Genomic DNA, 21,456 nt, shown 5'->3' on the forward strand with positions numbered 1-21,456 from the left:
TGGAGTAGGCAAAATCAGGGTTGTAGGTTGCAAAAGATTGCTGAAGATTTAACTAGGAATGTCCTGGATTTTTTATGGTTGCATTGATAGAATATTCATTTAAGAGGCCTGTTTTTGTTTTTTAACAAAAAAATTTTCAGTTTGGGAAAAGACGGTTACTCACCTTTGTAACTGTTGTTCTTCAAGATGTGTTGCTCATATCCATTCCAATTAGGTGTGCGCGCGCCATGTGCATGATCGTCGGAGAAATTTTTCTACCCTAGCAACACCCGGTGGGTCGGCTGTTGAGCCCCCTGGAGTGGCGCCTTCATGGCGCTGGATATATACCGCAGCCGACCCAGCATCCCCTCAGTTCCTTCTTGCCGGCTACTCCGACAGTGGGGAAGGGGAGTGGGTTTGGAATGGATATGAGCAACACATCTCGAAGAACAACAGTTACAAAGGTGAGTAACCATCTTTTCTTCTTCTTCGAGTGCTTGCTCATATCGATTCCAATTAGGTGACTACCAAGCCTTACCTAGGCGGTGGGGTCGGAGTGAGACATTGCCGTGTGCAAAACCGCTGCTCCGAATGCAGCATCGTCTCTGGATTGCTGTACAAGTGCGTAGTGAGCGGCGAAGATGTGGACTGATGACCAAACTGCAACTCTACAAATGTCCAGGATCGGAACTTGAGCCAGGAAGGCAGTCGAGGAGGCCTGGGCCCTCGTGGAGTGAGCGGTGAGGCGCGGAGTCGGGACACCGGCCTGGTCGTAGCAAGCACAAATGCAGGACGTGATCCAAGAGGAGAGACGTTGGGAGGAGACCGGTAGGCCCTTCATCTGGTCGGCTACTGCAACGAAAAGTTGCGTCGGCTTTCGAAATGGTTACGTACGTTCAATATAGAAAGCAATATACACAGAAAGCCCTGCGCACGTCCAAGGAGTGCATACGCTGGTCTTGACACGTGGCATGCGGCTTAGGATGGAAGACCAGGAGGAATATATCCTGATTCACATGAAAAGCCGATACCACCTTGGGAAGAAAGGCAGGGTGGGGGCGAAGCTGCACCTTGTCTTTATGGAAGATTATATACGGAGGCTCAGACGTGAGAGCCCTGAGTTCCGAAACACGCCTTGCTGAAGTGATGGCTATGAGGAAGACTGTCTTCCAAGATAAGTAAAGGAGCGAGCAGGTAGCCAATGGCTCAAACGGGGGTCCTGTGAGCTTGGAGAGGACCAGATTAAGATCCCACGCCGGAACAGGTTGGCGTTGCTGCGGGTAAAGGTGGTCTAAGCCCTTGAGGAATCTGACAACCATCGGATTAGAGAAGACCGAGGAAGCGTGTTCTCCTGGGTGGAATGCCAATATAGCGGCCAGGTGAACTCTGACTGAAGATATCGTCAAACCCTGCTGTCTCAGGGACAGGAGATACTCGAGTATGAGGGGAATAGACGCCTGCAAGGGGGGCGTGGCCCGCTGTTCGCACCAACAGGAGAACCGCTTCCACTTGGCTAAGTAGATGGTCCGTGTAGAGGGCTTTCTACTTCCCAGCAGAATCTGTTGCACGGGATGTGAGCATTGCAGTTCTGTCCGATTCAGCCATGGAGCATCCACGCTGTCAGGTGGAGCGATTGCAGGTCGGGGTGACACAATCGACCGTGGTCCTGGGAGATCAAGTCTGGGCACAAGGGAAGAGTGATCGGAGTTTGAATCGATAGCTCCAGAAGCGTGGTGTACCAGTGCTGTCTTGGCCAAGCTGGAGCGACTAGAATCATACGTGCCTGGTCTCTGCGTAGTTTGAGCAGTACCTTGTGGACCAGTGGGAATGGAGGAAAAGCGTAGAACGGCTGGCCCTTCCACGTTAGAAGGAAGGCATCGGACAGGGCCACAGCCTCCATACCCCCTGAGGGGGGACGGGAGATGGTGGCCTCAGGAGCCCTGGGCTCAGAGTGAGCCGAGCGAGTGGAGCCCCTTGAGCCTGGTGATATGCCCAAGGGGTCCAGAAAGACCAATGCGTAGGGTCTTGTCACAGGTTTTCTGCCCCCTCCTGCCAATGACCCAAGTCGTCTGCATCTTGACCCTGAGCAGGATACGCTGAACGGGGGGCCCCTTCAGATGAGTGAGACGCCGATCTCGAGGGCCAGGGCGGTGCCGAGCGTGGGTGCAGAGAATCGTCCTGATACGGTGCCAAGCGGTGCCGATCCAATGGCGAGCAACCTCTGTATGGTGCCAGTGAATGGTACCGGGATGTCCATGTCGGTACCGGGACCCGGATCTGGATGACGAAGACCGTCTGTAACCTCGGTGCCGAGAGCGGCTTTGCGAATGTGAGCGGCGCTCATACCAGTGCCGGGAGCTGCGCCTTGACTCCGACCGGTACCGATGCTCGGGTCGGTGCCGAGAAGAAGATCAGTGCCAGGAGGTAGATCTGTGCCGCGAGTACGACCGGCGCTGAGATGGAGATCGGTGCCGGGACTGCGAGCGGCGTCGAGACCTGCTCCGAGACCGGGAGCGGTGCCGCGAGCCCACGCCCGGAGACGGCGAGCGTATCAGGGTAGGCTTGCCCCTGGACTGTACAGTACGAAGGGCATACGGTGCCGCAGGTTGAGAAGGCACCGGCTCCGTGAGGGCGATGAGGTCTCTCGCCGTGGCAAATGTCTCCGGGGTGGAAGGGAGACAGGGCTCCACCACTTGACGAGGCGGTGAGCCAGTCCGCGCCGGACTCAACGGCTCCACATCCGGTGCCGGAATCAACGGTGCAGATGATACTTCCACCCTCTGGCGTTCAGAAGCCGGGCGCGGCTCTACCCCCGCGTGGGGAGCCGGTGCCTGTTGAACGGCAGCGTCCTGAGTCTTACGGGGCCTTTTATGTCCCGGAGACAGGGATCGGCGCCGAGGGGCTTGCGGTGGACGCGGTGCCGAGGGAGGACGGTGCTGTGGCGCCTTTCCTGCGTCTGCCCGCGGTGCAGTACCGGACGGTGCCGCTGGGGCACTACACACCAACGCGCTTGGTGCCGGAACCTGGCGCGCCGAAGGAGGATCCGGGCTAAGTGCCGCCTCCATGAGGAGCTGCTTAAGCCTCAAGTCTCGCTCCTTTTTCATCCTTGGTCTGAAAGCCTTGCAAATCTTGCACTTGTCCATTTGGTGAGACTCCCCTAAGCACTTCAGACAAGAGTCATGGGGGTCTCCCGTTGGCATAGGCCTAGCACATGTCGTGCATGGCTTAAAGCTGGGAGCCTTGGGCATGAGCCCGGCTGTGCGCCTGGGGGGAAAGGGGGAAATAAGAGCCCCCTTAACCCCCGCTAACTAAGAAAACTATTTATAACTATTAACAACTACTAATCTAAAGAACACAATTAACAACTATCTACAAGAAACAACGGGTAAAGCTAGGAGAGTGGAGAACAGCTATGCCACACTCCCCAGTTCCAACGACCTTCACGGGCGGTAAGAAGGAACTGAGGGGACGCTGGGTTGGCTGCGGTATATATCCAGCGCCATGAAGGCGCCACTCCAGGGGGCTCCACAGCCGACAAACCAGGTGTTGCTAGGGTAGAAAAATTTCTCCGATGATCGTGCACGCGGCGCGCGCACACCTAATTGGAATCGATATGGGCAAGCACTCGAAGAAGAAGAGTATGTTTAGGTTTAATGTACTACATGTTTCAGACATATCCCTTACCCAGAACAGCTTACTGTCTACAAACTATTTTGTAAACCACTGTGTATACCAGTAGCACCACGGAAATGCTTATTAATAAATACCAACTATTATTATCCTACACTAGTTTACACTAATAAAAATGTAACAGATGACTGATCATATAGATGTACAGTCAAATGTTGAAAATTAATAAGGCTGTTTAGAGTATCCATTTCAGTTTAAATACTCTTAGATTTTATTCAGATCAGTCTTGTGAAATATAAAATGCTTTTGTTTTCTTCCTTTTTAATCATATAGCCTGGTGTCAGCAGCAAATGAGTTGCACTAAAATGTGAACTTGTTTCTAAATAAATTTAACAGTCTGCTTCATAAAATATTTTTACGGCACAATTATTGGGTAGGGTTTTTTTTGTAAATGATATGGAAATTGTACACTCTGGAAACGCTTTAAAATACAAGAAGTCATTAAAACTAACCTTTGCAAATTCAACATGCTACTATGATTCATATTCAGAAACTGTTCCTGGAGTGACTGTGATGCTATTTCAGCTATTGTGCAATACACACACTTCCAGAAATGCAGCATCTCTGGGACATGATATGTCCATAGTATAGCAGGGGTAACAGATAAAAAGACAGTAGTCAGAGAGGTTAGTAACAAAGTGTTAGAACTCCAATGCTTTACACGCCCTGTTCTACCCAGTCAACAATCTAATTTACCAAAGTTACTGTTGTACTAATGAGGGCTTTTGTCTTAAAGCTACTATGGACACAATAGGGCTTCACCCATATCTTTCAACCTATATACCTCTGAAACATGTCCTGTTTTAGATTATCATTTATCGTCACATCTATCTTTACTGGACCTCCAGAATTCTTCTTAAAAGGCTTCAGTGATCCTGCAGAAGTGGTCCCTGATTTGCTATAATCCATTTCAAACAGACTAAATATGCATAAACCCCTTTATTGTTAGTTTTATCTTTACTGCAGTGCTCAGAAATACATAAAGATCTTTAAAAGTTCATGCTTTGTTAACTTCATCGCCTAATAGAAAAAAAAAATCAACAGCAGAATTATTCAGCAAAGTTACCTTCAGCCTCCTAATGTGGTTCTCTGTCTCATCCTTTTCTTGCCTAAAGAGCTTCATCAGCTCTTGAACATTTCTCTCATGCTTTGTTTTCACATTCTTCAACTCTGATCTAAGATCTGCCAGCTGCTGCTGGTGAACATCTCTCTCCATCTTCAGCTGCCAGCTAGTTGTAGTCATCTCATCTTGCTTAGACGCCTGATGTTTTTGAAGGTCTGAAAAGTTCTTGAGAATCTCTTTCTTGACTTTTTCTTCCTCTGCTATTCTGTTTGTCAGCTCTGCCCGAATAGCACTTAAGTTTTTTATATCTTCTTGCATCTCTAAGAATCTTTCCTGGTCTTTTTCATTGATCATGTTAGCTGTTTCAAGCTCTTCCTCTAAACGTTCTTTTTCATTTCTCATCTGGTTCTGTACCAGGATCTGCTTTTGCAACTCACTCTCCAGTTTATTTGCTTTATCTTGGACTTCCCTGATCTCTTGTTCAAGAACTATCTGTTGAGACTTGGTTTCACTGAGCTTCACCTCCTTACAATGGAGTTCCTCTTCTTGCTGGGCCCTCTTTGTAAGCACATCACTCAGCTCCTTCCGAAGGTTTTCTATCTGATGTATAGCAGAGAGAAGCTGAGCCTTCAGGTCATCCTTCTCTTTAAGGACCTAGGAAATATGGAAAAAAAAAATCAAAATATTACCTAAAAATTCATTAGATCAAAACTTGGTGAAAACTATGCTGTTTGGAAGCAATAAACAAACTTTATACTGTGAGAAGAGAAAATGTTTACAGATTATGGCCCTTGGGATTCAAAGGTACTTGGGAGTTTAGCTAACTTTAAATGCGCTGAGTCAATGGGACTAATCGAAAGCTTAAGGATAGGCATGTGCTTAAGTAACTCACTGAATAGGGGCCAATTTGAGTCAGTCTTCCATTTTTCCCATCCTCTTTGCAGTCTGAGATATACTGCTTTCTACGGGATAGTACTTGGAAGAAAGAAATAAACAGAAACAAGCAGAGAAACTACCTTACGGGCACCTGAATATTTATCCTTCAGTATTTTGGCTTGCCCGCTGTTTGACCAATAATTTCACACCATCCTGTTTCTTCTTCCAGTATCTGTTTGCATTATAAAGTAATTTTTAAAAATTCCTTTCCCAAAGTATATGGGAACTTACAATACTTTCTGCTAATAATCAGGAGTGTCACTATATTCATGAACCAAGATGAGGCAATGATAAGGGCCTGCATGAGATTTGCCTATATTACATTATATCCACTACTGGATTTTTTAATTCTTAAAAGTAGCGAAGGAGATTTGTTTATATTTGACAGTAAACTACGCTGGCTGTTTCCAAGGAGGCTACCAAATACCAGTACTTATAAATAAAACTTATTTTAAAATATCCCAAGACAAAAAACTATGATACATTTAAAAGAAATTCAGACATGTTAAGATATTAATATATGGATTTAAAGACAGAGTGTCAGCCATAGCAGTTTTTATCTGGGAGTGCATCAGTGTTTCAGCCTTTCTAAAACTGCATGTTGACTGCAGGACTATTCAAGAACAATAATTTGCACTTAACCTAAATTCTTTTCAAGTATTAAAACGGTGATTGCTTGCATTAACTTTAAAAATATGTACATATGTTTGATATGTATCATACACTTTCCCATTGTCGAGACAATATATGAAAGCTAAGAAGAAAAGAAACAACAATTTAAAGATTTTAGAAAATGAAACATCATCATGTGGAAGGCTAACCACATGGCCAAGACATAAAACTATCCTGATAACTCAGTAGAAAATTACATCTAGGGAAGCCTGCTACAACCAATGTTCAAATGAAGCTTGCAAATATTTGGAAAAACTCAGATAACTGCAAATTATGTTCAGAATTCAAGTTTGATGTTTTTCAATCATCACTTTCAACGAATGAATCAAAAGCAAAGACTTCACGCTGTATTTTTAAAATATCCCAGTTTATCTGAGACACTAGATTATTGTGTCTGTAAATTTTTAAAGACGCCCAAATTATTTTCAGCTAGTTACCTGAAGCTCATGATAAATGCTGTATCTAGGTTTCTAAAACCCTCAGATGCAAAGTGTGTGTGTCACTATTTTAAATATATATATACACAATAAGATATTTGTGTTTTGTCCCCATAATGACGTGCAGTTTATTTTATATTATATATCCACTAGTAAGAAGTTGTTTTTCAGATGTCAGACACATCTGTCAAACCTGTTAGCAAGGTGCTGATAACTTCTAATGTGGAAAACAAGATTCAAACAGATTTTTAAATAAGGATAAAAACATACCAGTACCATTTAGCATTTTTATGCATCTTTAATGGGAAAAATTTAAAACTTAAAAGAGAAAAATTCAATTCAGACAACCTTAAATACAATATCGGTAGGAAGATTCAATCTCATTACAGCACTATTTGAGTTGCCATCACAAAGATTGTGCTCATCTATCCTTTTATACCAGGGATCAGCAACCTTTGGCAGGAAGCAGCGGCCAGCACATCCCTCGGCCCACGCCGCTTCCCACAGCCCCCATTGGCCTAGAGCGGCGAACCATGGCCAGTGGGAGTTGCGATTGGCCGAACCTGTGGACGCAGCAGGTAAACAAACCAGCCGGCCCACTAGGGTGCTTACCCTGGCGAGCCGTGTGCCAAAGATTGCCGATCCCTGTTTTATACAAAAACTAGTTTTGTGGGCTTGTAACTGAGCTTCAAAACCGCCTTCCTTACTTTTTTTTTTTTTTTTTAACATGTATTCAACTCCCATGCTGTCTGTTCTTCACCTTTTGCTCTACCTCGGTCTTTATTTTAAAATATCAAAACATACATTATTCACTTTCTATATAACTCATGTTATCTTTGTTTTAACTCTCATCCCTCCTTTCTCTAATGCTTTCCTTTGTCTAGATTAAGTGTTCTACATTGATTTAATTTACATTTTTAAGCTTCTCAGGGTAGAGGGATTTTTTTTAAATGTGAGTAAAGCACTATCCTATTGTGCTTTATAAATGTGAATAAGAATTGTAATACCTAGTTATTGCTGTTCCTCAACAGATCTCAGTGTTTTACAGAGGAGGCAAATATCATTATCCCCATTTTACAGATGGGAAAACTAAAGCATGCAGGTTAATGACTTGCCCAAGGTCACCCAGCAGATGAGCGGCAGAGCCAGGAATAGAAATCAGGTTTCCTGAGTCCCAATCCATTGATCTATTCTCTATACCACACCGTATAATGCTATTTTGTACAAAGACATGGCATCAGGACTATGGTCTAACGCGGTGATCCCCAATCTTTTTAGTCTGGAGGGTGCCAGACGACGAGCCACGGAGGACCGTGGCAGCGGACGAGCATCTGCGGAAATGCCGCCGACAAGCGGCAACGTCACTAGGCGTTGCTGCCGAAATGCCGCCGAGAAGCAACAGCATCCAGAAGCGTCGCCACCGGAATGCCGCTGATTTCGGCAGCGACACCTCTGGATGACGCTGCTTCTCGGCGGCATTTCAGCAGATGCTCATCTGCCAGCCAGTACGTGGGCGCACTTAGACGCCCCAGTGGGCGCCCTGGCGCCCACGGGCACTGCGTTGGGGACCCCGGTCTAATGGTTACAGTGGGGAACTGGTAGTTTGATTCCCTCATTCTCCAATTGACTTGTGACTCTAAGCAATTCATTTAGCATTTCCAGGTCATAAATTTTCTCCAACTATAAAATTGGGATACTACTTTCCTCACAGAGCTGTTGATTAGCATGTATAAAGCAGCTTTAAACCCTTCACATGAATATGCTACAAGTATTACAGTACCTGTACAGTATTTTTGATGGAGCACTAGCAACAGCTATAGTCAAGTGTTTCCAAACATTCACCATTTTCTGAAAGTTTCAGCTTTTGAACAGAAATTTTCTAGGTCTGGTTTCAGCCCAAAACTGTGTAGGGCTTTTTTGGACCGTTTGGAAGGCTTAGCTGCTTTTAGTACAAGGAGAGTGAAGTAAGTGAGAGCTGTTGGGTGCTCATCTTTTTGGAAAATCTAGCTATTTATGTAGATACCTACATATGCATTTCAGAGCCTAACTTTAGGTAGTCTGTGTTTTTTTTTTTTTAATTTTGGACAATATGCTGAAATGTTGACAGAAGATACCTCTCTTCAGAGAAGGTTGCCTTATTGTTCTATGGAAACTTGGTTCTATGAAAAATTTTTAAATTTATGCATTCTCAGAACCACTACTTAAAAACAGCCAGGAAATGCCTGTTAAGATTGCATGAAGAATCTTTACTCCATCTATATACATTACATTACTGTCTTTAATGACATATGCACATGCACAAAAGCTCCATCTTATACTATTTCTCAAAACCTCCAAAACAGCTTAAAAGTATTTACAACTTTGTAAGTTTCATCTTGTTTAGTGCACAAGGCTCCTTGTGATTTATACAAGAGACTTCCATAGGTCTTTCTAGCCAACACAATATAATACACATGTAACACTGGTCTACAATTTTCGAGAAGTCGTCTGCTTCAGAGATAAAATGTGCTATTTATTATGTATTTTGATGTGCTGAATTCAAATATGACAATTAAAACAACTGATTGACTACTGTTTCTAAGATATTTAAGTTTTTACATTTTATGTCTATGTATATTGTGTAGATAGTAGAGTTTTAATCATAAATTGTAAACCTAGGTCTTTTCATGTGTTTATGGTTGCTTTACATGATAATATTTCACCTGTCCTGTTTATGTAACACTTTAAAAATCAGCAAAAGGGTTATATAAATAAAATTTATTATGAAACAAAAGGCAAAAAACTATTATGTACATAGTTTAGTCCTATTCAGTGTCTACTCGGCGCTTCATGGCTTGTCTCCTGTATTCATTAAATGGAGCATCTCTTGTCACTGTCCAGCAATAGTCTGTAAGCATTGATGGGCTCCATTTGCCCTGATAGTGTTTCTCCATTGTTGCAATGTCCTGGTGAAATCGCTCGCCGTGCTCATTGCTCACTGCTCTGCAGTTCGGTGGAAAAAAATATAGATGAGAGTGCAAAAAATGCATCTTTAGTGACATGTTGCAACTAACGCTTTTGGATGCCTTGAGGAGGTTTTCCACCAACAACCTGTAGTTGTCTGCCTTGTTGTTTCCGAGAAAATTTATTGCCACTAACTGGAAGGCTTTCCATGCCGTCTTTTCCTTGCCATGCAGTGCATGGTCAATTGCATCATCTCGAAGAAGTTCACGAATCTGAGGACCAACACCTTCCTTTATCTTAGCTTCACTTAACCTTGGAAATTTTCCACGGAGGTACTTGAAAGCTGCTTGTGTTTTGTCAATGGCCTTGACAAAGTTCTTCATCAGACCCAGCTTGATGTGTAAGGGTGGTAACAAAATCTTCCTTGATTCAACAAGTGGTGGATGCTGAACACTTTTCCTCCCAGGCTCCAATGACTGTCGGAGTGGCCAATCTTTCTTGATGTAGTGGGAATCTCTTGCATGACTATCCCATTCGCAGAGAAAACAGCAGTACTTTGTGTATCCAGTCTGCAGACCAAGCAAGAGAGCAACAACCTTCAAATCACCACAAAGCTGCCACTGAGGTTGGGCATAGTTTATGCACCTCAAAAGTTGTTTTATGTTGTCATAGATTTCCTTCATATGGACTGCATGACCAACTGGAATTGATGGCAAAACATTGCCATTATGCAGTAAAACAGCTTTAAGACTCATCTTCGATGAATCAATGAACAGTCTCCACTCATCTGGATTGTGAACGATGTTGAGGGCTGCCAACAGACCATCGATGTTGTTCCATAAAGAAGAATGGGACAAGATCCTTTTGACGGTCACGGAACATGGAAACCCTAACATCACCTGCCAGGAGATTCCACTGCTGTAGTCTGGAGCCCAACAGCTCTGCCTTACTCTTAGGTAGTTCCAAATCCCTGACAAGGTCATTCAGTTCACCTTGTGTTATGAGGTGTGGTTCAGAGGAGAAGGATGGGAGAAAATGTGGGTCCTGTGACATTGATGGCTCAGGACCAGAAGTTTCATCCTCTTCCTCGTCTGACTCAAGTGAGAATGATTCTGGTGCATCAGGAACCGACAGTCCTTCTCAGTGGGGTACTGGGCGTATAGCTGATGGAATGTTTGGATAATGCACAGTCCACTTTTTCTTCTTTGACACACCTTTTCCAACGGGAGGCACCATTCAGAAGTAACAATCGCTGGTATGATCTGTTGGCTCTCTCCAAATCATTGGCACTGCAAAAGGCATAGAGTTCCTTTTCCTGTTCAACGACTGGCGAAGTTTTGTTGCACAAGTGTTGCAGCATATGTGTGGGGCCCACCTCTTGTCCTGATCTCCAATTTTGTAGCCAAAATAAAGGTGATAGGCTTTCTTAACCATAGTGGTTATACGGCGCTTTTGTGATGCAAAAGTCACTTCACCACAAAACATAGCAGAAGTTATCTGCACTGTTCACACAAGTACGAGGCATCTCTGCTCACTTTGGCTAAACAGAAATGTGTCCCTTTGCAAAATCAAACACTGACAAATGAGAGCACAACACTGTATGATTTCTAGAGCTGATATAGGGCAATTTGTTCAGCAGAGTGATGTAAGCTTTGTTACGATTGCATCATCCATGACTTCTAGGAATAACATGATGCAATTCATATCACGTATGACGCAATACCAGCTTCAGATTTCATCATTCATGGTTTTGCCTAAAAAGCAAGTACTGTCCAAACCCAGTCATAGATGTATTTTAGTCATTTCTGGTTTAAATTGAGATCCCTTCCCTTTATAACTCACTTATCCTCCGCCATTCCCAAGTCAAGGGTTGTATATACTGACCCAATAGCATATCTTGAAAACTAGAGGCAATCATCAATTTTAAGCATCATTTTCATTCTCAGTGATCCAGAATTAGTAAAGTTTGACTACATTTATTTCAGAAGCATTTTGGCTGTAGAGCAGTGTAATATATGTGTCTACGGTTATGGGCAAACGATACAACACCGAGAAAGTGTGTGTGTTATGATACTGCAAGGCCAAAGGGCAGCAGTAGAGTGTTCAATGGGAGCTATATAAGCCTCAGGATGATCAGGGCCTTATTCCCTGAGGACTGAGGAGAGGTTACTACAGGTTAATTAGAGCTCCTGGAGCCAATTAAGACCATGCCAGAGATCTAATAAAAAAAGCCTATTCCGTCAGACAGAAGGGAAGAAGAACTGACTGTAGTTTGGAGGAGTACCAGGGGAAGAGAAACCCTGCCCAAGCAGAGCAGAGGTACTCCCCCAGCACAGAGGACCGAGAGAAACCCTGCCCAAGGGGAAAGAGGGTAAGAAGCCAGTGAAGCTGAAGGGGCTGGGACCTGGAGTAGGGGCAGACCCGGGTCCCTTCCCGGCTCCCCTTCTCTCCCCCACCAGGGCACTAGTGGAGCCATCAATGCCCAACAATAAGGGTAAGGGGCAGCGCACTGACCCACCACAATAGTGTCAGCCATTTGCCACAGTGTTCACACTAATGATTTTATTGTAATGCACACATACAACAGGAAAGAGTTGAAGTTCTATGTGCAATCTTTGATCTGGCATTTCCTCAACTTTAAATGTTAGGCTGAACCCATCCAACCTTAACATTCTGTTAAAGTGGTTTGCTGATGGACCAAATGTGATTTGATCACATTTCAATTATTTCAGGTTACACGTTTTTGTTTTTTCTACTTTTATTATTCAAAACACATTTTACTGAGACCAGTATTGGGCTCTGAGGTAGCACTGAGCATTCTCTGTCTCAGGTGCTTGGTTGGCTGGTTCCTGCTCACTAGCTCAGGGTCTAACTGATATCCATATGGGAGTCAAGAAGGAAGTTTCTCCGAGGACAGACTGGCAGTGACTTTGGCAGGTTTTGGTCTTCCTCTGCAGCGTGTAGTTGTGGGTCACTCGCCAGGATTATTTGGGTGTATCTTATAATCACTTGCCTGTCATTGGGAGGACCGTGGGCACTAGTGCACCTCAGTCCCTCTTATTCTCTGCCTCCGGCACATAACAGTCTACATTTCTGTGAGTTGTAATACTTTGGTTTAATTTTGGTTTGGGAGTTAAGGTGAGGATGCTGGGTGGCCTGTGATATATAGGAGGTCAGACTAGATGATCTTGTGGTCCCTTCTGCCCTTAAACTCCATTACTCTATAATTGCAATTACAATGCTAATTTTTCAGCCAATTACTGAAAGATAAAAATTTCATTAATCATAGCACTCTAAGCCTGTAACCACACTCTCCTTGGGTTGCAATCCCACCAGCACTGAGAAGTTGCAGAATGAGATGATGATGAAAACTTTGAAGAGAGAGCTCCAAAGAAAATCCCAAGTGCTGCAAGAAATTGTGCTGTTGACTCAAGAGGTGGTTCTGTTCCTTCTAAATCAGCCACCAATCCCACAAAATAAGGGAAGCTATGCTGCTGTCTTTTAGATGAGACATAAAACCAAGGTCTAGTGTACTCAGCCATAATTCCTAGAATTTCTTACCATCACTATCACCAGTAAGAGCTCCAATGAAGACCAGACACCACTATTATAATCAGTGTCATCTAACTGTGCTCACAGCATGTTGACTCTTCCCCAACAAATTATGTTCATCTATATGTCTGACAATATTGTTCTTTATTATAGTACTAGTATAAACCAGTTTGCCGGTACTGAAGTCAGGCTTACAGGCCTGTAATTGCCAGGATCACCTCTGGAGCCCTTTTAAAAAGTTGCATCACATTAGCTATCTGCCAGTCATCCGGTACAGAAGCTGATTTAAATGATAGGTTACAGACTACAGTTAGTAGTTCTGCAATTTCACATTTGAGTGAACTTCAGAACTCTTGGGTGAATACCATCTGGTCCTGGTGACTTATTACTGTTTAGTTTATCAATTTGTTCCAAAACCACCTCCAATGACACCTCAATCTGGGACAGTTCCTCAGATCTGTCACCTAAAAAGAATGGCTCAGGTTTGGGAATCTCCCTCACATCCTCAGCCGTGAAGACCGATGCAAAGAATTCATTTAGTTTCTCCACAATGGCCTTATCGTCCTGGAGTGCTCCTTTAGCATCTCAATCGTCCAGTGGCCCCACTGGTTGTTTAGCAGGCTTCCTGCTTCTGATGTAGTTAAAAAAATATTTGCTATTACTTTTGAGTCTTTGGCTAGCTGTTCTTCAAATTCTTTTTTTGGCCTTCCTAATTATATTTTTACACATCACCTTGCCAGAGTTTATGCTCCTTTCTATTTTCCTCACTAGGGTTTAACTACCACTTTTTAAAGGATGCCTTTTTGCATCTTACTGCTTCTTTTACTTTGTTTAGCCACTATGGCACTTTTTTGGTTCTCTTACTATGTTTGGGAGTATACATTTAATTTGGTGTATAAATTTAAGTTGAGCCTCTACTATGGTGTCTTTAAAAAGTTTCCATGCAGCTTGCAATGATTTCACTTTTGGCACTGTAGATTTTAATTTCTGTTTTCACTAACTTCCTCATTTTTGTGTAGTCCCCATTTCTGAAATTATATGCTACAGTGTTGGGCTGCTGTGATGTTTTCCCTACCACAGGGATGTTGAATTTAATTATATTATGGTCACTATTACCAAGCAGTCCAGCTATATTCACCTCTTAGTCCGGATCCTGTGCTCCACTTGGGACTAAATCAAGAATTGCCTCTCCTCTGGTGGGTTCCAGGACTAGCTGCTCCAAGAAGCAGTCATTTAAGGTGTCAAGAAACTTTATCTCTGCATCCCGTCCTGAGGTGACATGTACACAGGCAATATGGGGATAGCTGAAATCCCCCATTATTATTGAGTTTTTTTATTTTCGTAGCCTCTCTAATCTACCGGAGCATTTCACAGTCATTATCACCATCCTGGTCAGGTGGTTGGTAATATATCCCTACTGCTATATTCTTATTATTCGAGCACGGAATTACTCTCTATATAGATTCCATGGTACAGTTTGGTTCATTTAAGAGTTTTACTTCATTTGATTCTGTGCTTTCTTTCACATATAGTGCCATTCCTCCACCAGCACGACCTGTTCTGTCCTTCCAATATATTTCATACCCTGGTACCATTGTGTCCCATTGATTACCCTCATTGCACCAAGTTTCTGTGATGTCTATTATATCAATATCCTCATTTAATACAAGGCACTCTGGTTCACCCATCTTATTATTTAGACTTCTAGCATTGGTATACAAGCACTTTAAAAACTTGTCACTTTTTAGCTGTCTGACATTACATGATGTAATTGAATGGGACTTTTTTTCATTTGCTGTTTCTCATCAGATCCTACCCATATTTTATCATCTTCCATTCTCTCCTCCTTACTAGGACATAGAGAATCTCCATTAATAGCTCCTCCCCTAAGGGATGCCTCTGTCTGACCCACATGCTCCTCTGCACCTGTCAGCTTCCCCCCCAGCCCTTAGTTTAAAAACTGTTCAACAACCTTTTTAATTTTAAGTGCCAGCAATCTGGTTCCTTTTTGGTTTAGATGGAGGCCATCCTTCCTGTATAGGCTCCCCTTTTCCCAAAAGTTTCCCCAGTTCCTAATAATTCTAAACACCTCCTTTTACTTCTAGGCTGAGAGTATGAATCCAGCATAGGTCAACAGAAAGAAAGTCATTAGTATCTGCCAGCTGTTTTGTGGCCTATGTAAATTCACAGTGCAATTGTTAGATGGCAAGTGCATATGTCACATCCTCATCTCTATTTCTAAAATAAAAAGGGAAAGGAGAAGAAAAATAAAGGCTCTGCTCTTACCTGATTGCTCTTGTCCATCAGCTGATTGATGGTTTCATTCTGTTTCGCCATATCACGTTCCAATTTCTTATATTTCAGCTTCCAGTGTCGAATGGATTCCTGAGCTTTCACTTTCAACTCTTCTTTCTTCTTCTCAGTCTCTAGCCTAAGGGTCTCAGACTGCCTGAATTCAGCAAGGTATCGATCTGCTTCCTTAGTAGACTCTTCAAGTTGCTGGGCCAGCTCAGCAGTTTGGAGTTCAGTTTGCCTCCGTTCACTCTCACAGGCCTTGTAGCAGCTCTGTATCTCCTTCAGCTGGTCCAGCATCCTTTGCTGCTGCTTCTCCCTGTTTTCCAAGTCAGATGTTAACACCTGTATACAAACACATTGTATTATAAAAGTACAGTCCTTAGGGATACACAATATGAAATAGTAGTATAGCAACATACAGTGTAGCTTATGAATAAATTACTTTCCTATTTATAAATTACGTGCAACAACTTAGCAGATCATTGTAACTAAAGATGCAAGAACCTGTTATATCACAGAATACATCTCCCTGTAATGGCAACTCTCTGCACTCCAACAGAGGGTACAAACAGTACATTTATATTATCTTGAATTTTACTGTAAGTACCTGGAATCCAAACACTCCCCTTTTGGTGCTTAAAATCTTGGCTAAAGTTTTGTGACTCAAGCCAATATCTAATACTTAATCACAAGTCAAATATTCCCTCACCCAACCACCCGTTCCTGAATGTTTCATAAGCAGACACAATTTTTTTAAAAAGGGTATTTTAAAAACTGATCTTGCTGTGAATTCTAGTATACAGCTAGTTAAATCAGTCTTTTTTTGAAAATACATTTTTACAAAAAATGAATAGCACACAGCAATACTTTAGGACAGAAAGTAAAGAACACTATGTAATTGAAATCATTGTGGGAATTTAAGTAAATTGGAAGATTATTCGAGTTGCTATTCCTGCTCTTTCAAAATGCACTATGGGATTTTCAATAACCTCAGATGGCCAACATACTGTGTTTATCTCCAGCTGCACAGCACCCCTTAAAACCAAACTGGGATATTGATTCAGTACTAACTCAGAAATAAGAATGCCAGCTACACAATCACCAGGACCACTTCTTGCAGCATATTTGGGTTATCCTTGTAGGTGTTCCATCTCTTAGTCATATATTTCACTGAACATCCCACTGATAAAAATCTCACAGCCCAGAATGTCATACCTAGAGGCATACCTAATCTACACTGTCTCAATGCGGTTCTGAAAACTATATAACTTTCTCCTAGAGGCCAAATATTTATAGAGCAGGAAAGACACTAAGACAAGATCTATGCTTTCCTTCTATTTTAATTTTAATATAGGTGGTGAAAGAAATAAATGCAATTTTAAACATCTTACATATTCTGACATTCATTACTCTATATATAAATGAGTCTGCAGTCTCTCCATTTTATACAAGCATCTTTCTGTATATTAAAGCTCCACAAATGCTTCATGAAAATAGCATGGGCAACAAAATGGCAGATAAAATTCAATGTTGATAAATGCAAAATAATGCACATTGGAAAACCTAATCCCAACTATACATATAAAATGATGGGGTCTAAATTAGCTGTAACCACTCATGAGAGAGATCTTGGCATCATTGTGGATAGTTCTCTGAAAATATCCACTCACTCAATGTGCAGCGGCAGTCAAAAAAGCTAACAGAACGTTGGGAATCATTAGGAATGGGATAGATAAGACGACAGAAAATATATTGCCTCTATATAAATCCATGGTATATCCACATCTTGACTACTGCATGCAGATGTGGTTGGCCCATCCCAAAAAAGATATATTAGAATTGGGAAAAGATACAGAAAATGGCAACAAAATGATTAGGGGTATGGAACAGCTTCCATATGAGCAGAGATTAATAAAACTGGGACTTTTCAGCTTGGAAAAAAGACAACTAAGGAGGTCTATAAAATTGGTGTGGAGAAAGTAAATAAGGACGTATTATTTACTCCTTCTGATATCACATGAATTAGGGGTCATGAAATGAAATTAATAGGCAGCAAGTTTAAAACAAACAAAAGGAAGTATTTTTTTCCACACAACACACAGTCAACCTCTGGAACTCTTTGCCAGAGGATGCTGTGAAGGCCAAGACTATAACAGGGTTCAAAAAATAATTAGATAAATTCATGAAGGATAGGTCCATCAATGACTATTAGCCAGGATAGGCAGGGATGGTGGCCCTGGCCTCTGTTTGCCAGAAGCTGGGAATGGGTGACAGGAGATGGATCGCTTGATGATTACCTGTTCTGTTCATTCCCTCTGGGGCACCTGGCATTGGCCACTGTTGGAAGACAGGATACTGGGCTCGATGGACCTTTGGTCTTACCTAGTATGGCCATTCTTATGTTCTATTTATTAGCAGTAATTTTGCTTATGTATCATGTAATCTTTGTTTTCCCCATTTTGGTGATGTTTGTAGAAACTTGATCTTTTAGTGTTCACCCAATCTCATGAGTCCAGAGGCAACTTTATGTACTAGAAGGTTTGAGGCTGGATTTTGAGACCTTCACCTCTTTTTCAGAGAGCAGCAGATGCTGAAAGAGTACAGGGGAGGCAATAGGCTCAACTTCTAGAAAGAGAAGTCTGATTGTTATGACTCTACAATTAACCCCACTAGCCAATACAATTGCATCACACAGCCTCCAGAAGAAGCCATGACCTATTCCAGATGACGAAAGGGAGAAGTTCAAGAGCTGTCAGAGGAGCCTTTCCATGCCCTCAGCAGGAAGGATGATTGCCATGCAAAAAGGGCATAAGGATGGGTAAAAAGAAAAGGATTATCCTTAAGGGTTCTCAGAGTATTGTGTGCATGTCATCTCCTATGCTTCAGAACACCAAGAAGGAATTCCCCTGCATCCCTCCATGTACACAGTTATGCTACTGACCAAGCACATTATGGTGGAAGAGCACATTTGCCTTTCTCCAAAACATTAGGCATTGGCTGCTACCAGAGGTTGGATACCAGATTTGATGGATTATTCATCTGCTTTGGTATGTCAAATTATATGGTCCTGTGATGTGAAGGGCTGACCTTCAGAGGTGGGAGAGGCATCTACATTGTGCTAAGGAGAAATATAAACAACCATACCTTTAATGGTGTCCCTAACCTCTGTTTGTCAGAGGGTGGAGATGGATGGCAGGAGAGAGATCACTTGACCATTACCTGTTAGATTCACTCCCTCTGGGGCACCTGGCATTGGCCACTGTCGGTAGACAGGATACTGGGCTAGTTGGACCTTTGGTCTGACCCAGTACGGTCATTCTTATGTTAATAAAAAAAATTTACTATTAATTATCAATCATCTAATATTGTAAATTCTCTACTCATTAGTACTAAGACTTTATAACTTGTTATTTCCATCTGAATTCAAGTAAACACAGTCTGTCTGTATCTTATTGATATACCAGTCCAGCAAAGGCCACAGGGCAACTATTAACTAGATGATCTCATAATATTGCTGACAAAGCACCAAGATAATGATGCTTATTCCCAAGATTAACTAGACAAAGAAAAAGAAGCACACAGTGCTATTTTATCTTGGTAAAATCCTGAGTTTTAAAGGATAGATGAAGCCACTCTTGGATTCCAGGCTTTTCCAGCATCACCCTCTGAGAGCACTGAACAAAGTAATTATCAATTTCTGGATTCATTTTATGACTATTTGACCTATAAAAAGCCCTAAGTGGCCTGTAACCTACCTAAAAGAAATCCTCTCTCCTCATGACATCCTGCCACAGCTGTAGTCAGTGAAGACACCTAAGAGGAAGCCCCACTGTGAAGAAAGAGAGGTTTGCTAGCAGGGCATTCTACACTAAGGCCCCAGACCACTGTAACTTGCTTCTTCCACTGGCCTCTAATAGCCCATGTTTGTTAGCTTTCAGGGCACATGGTTTTTACTCCCTCACCTGTGAGGAGATGAGTGTTCAGTAGGGCTGGTTAGTGGTGGTGTGGGACTTGAGATTGTGTGGGCAGGTTGATAAGTTCTTTTTATATTTATACTCTTGCTGCATTACTTTTTTTGACTGCTGGTAACTGATGGGTCTCTTTCCTTATTAGTGTATTTTTAAAAAATGATTGCCAGAGTGCACAGAGCATTGAATGTATGCTCTTTTATTGAGGTTTGTAAAAAGAAAAAAACATCATAAATATTGGTTAACCACTCATTAAGAGGAGGAGGGCGGGTGCTAACAGCAACATCTCTTTACTATAGGCCTGCCTTTCTCAAACATAATTTTTTCCCTCACCATGTGCACATAAAATTAACATTAGTAAGAGTTAGAGACCCTGAACAACCAAGCACTAGGCCAGGTATGGATTATGAAATAGCAGTTTTCTACTCCTGAGATGCTGTAAGAACAGTGAATGAGACAGGCAATGATTTGTTAATGCCATTGTCCAGTCAGGTTAATAATTTAAAAACAATAAGTATGAATGGTTTTAACTACTGTCTTTAGCACAGAGCAAGAACCAAGTTAGAGGCAATGTCCTTAACCTCTTTTGGCAGAGTATGTCATATAACTATAGAGCAACTCCTTTTGGCTAATCCAAAAGTAATAGTGTTCGATTTCAGAGGAAGCAGCATTCAGTCTTCCTTTGCCAGAAGCAGGAGCTAGCCTAACGCAAGGTCTTGGGAGAGGGGGAAAATGATAAGTGGGTAAAAATGGGGAAAGCCCTAGAATCCCTCCTTCACCATCAAAACAGAGTTGTCACCCTTATTTTACAATTGTCTGACAACTAAACAAGATTACATTACTTTCTGCATTAGTCTCTGGGCATTCCTTGTAATGAGTATGAAGAGGCAGTGTGATCTAGTAAATAGGATACTGCACCGAAAGTCGACCTGGGTTCTAATCCCAACTTTACAAATGACCTGCTGTGTGACCTTCAACAAGTATATTCCTTCTCTGTACCAGTTTTTCTCCTTGTGCTCACTGTCTGTGTTGTCAATTTAGATTGCAAGCTCTTCCGGACAGTGACTGTCTCTCATTATGTATTTGTACAAAGATGAGAACAATGAGACTTGTATCTTAGTTGGGACCCTTAGGCACAACTGTAGTACAAATATTAAAATAATAAATAAGAATACCAAGCTAAGTCTTATATAAATATCAATAAAGTAAAATGGAAATGTGTCTACTGGTGAACGTTTAAATATAGAGAATGACCACAAACTTGCTCTACTATCCTATACACAAATATGATTTTTGGTTTATCAAGAAAAGTAACTGTTTAAACTTGTAAAATCTGCCTGACTAAGAAGAGAATTTTAAAAAAAGATACTTACACACAATATTTATATACTGTAACCTTTGAAGGCTATGGATTCAAATTTGGAACATGATAGAAGTTAAAGCAGCCAAATAAAACATCAGAAATCATTATGCCTACCCTTCCACAGCTTTTATACAATGGCTAACCTTTTGACTCATACACCAAACAATATTTGATTACAAATGCTGTTATCACTTTCCATGTACTGACTCTCTGGTGATAGCATAAGGGATGTCAGTCCAAAATAATAGGTTCTCCAGACTTTCTGGGTCATTAAAAATAATTATTTCTCCACAAACCTTAAGAGAACACATCTTGTTCATATAACTACATTTTCCATGTACTTGTTAATGAAACATTATTCTAAGCTTAAGCAAAGTACAGAAAACAATGTTCAATTAATTGAAGACACTCATCTCACTGTGGAGAAGTAAAATGTTAACCTCCATTTTATGAATAATAATATTCACTGTAGGGAAACATTTCTTTGGATTATTTATCCTTAAGCACAAAGAGATATAATTAACTTATAGACACCAGCAACCAGTTTGATTTCCACCA

General features: G+C 42.0%; 1 protein-coding gene across 3 annotated transcripts in view; it reads right to left on the reverse strand.

The window, feature by feature from the left end:
• The window catches only part of CEP128 (centrosomal protein 128), a 409,764-nt gene that overhangs the window by 276,223 nt on the left and 112,085 nt on the right, over positions 1 to 21,456 (reverse strand). For all 3 annotated transcript variants that reach the window (XM_054028732.1, XM_054028729.1, XM_054028731.1), the window contains 2 exons: positions 15,559 to 15,909; positions 4,736 to 5,386 (listed from right to left, as the gene is read on the reverse strand). In XM_054028732.1, the coding sequence (XP_053884707.1) occupies positions 4,736 to 5,386; positions 15,559 to 15,909 (1,002 nt within the window). The remainder of the gene's footprint in view (positions 1 to 4,735; positions 5,387 to 15,558; positions 15,910 to 21,456) is intronic.

This window comes from Malaclemys terrapin, chromosome 4 (genome assembly GCF_027887155.1).
Source record: "Malaclemys terrapin pileata isolate rMalTer1 chromosome 4, rMalTer1.hap1, whole genome shotgun sequence".
Taxonomy (NCBI): Eukaryota; Metazoa; Chordata; order Testudines; family Emydidae; genus Malaclemys; species Malaclemys terrapin.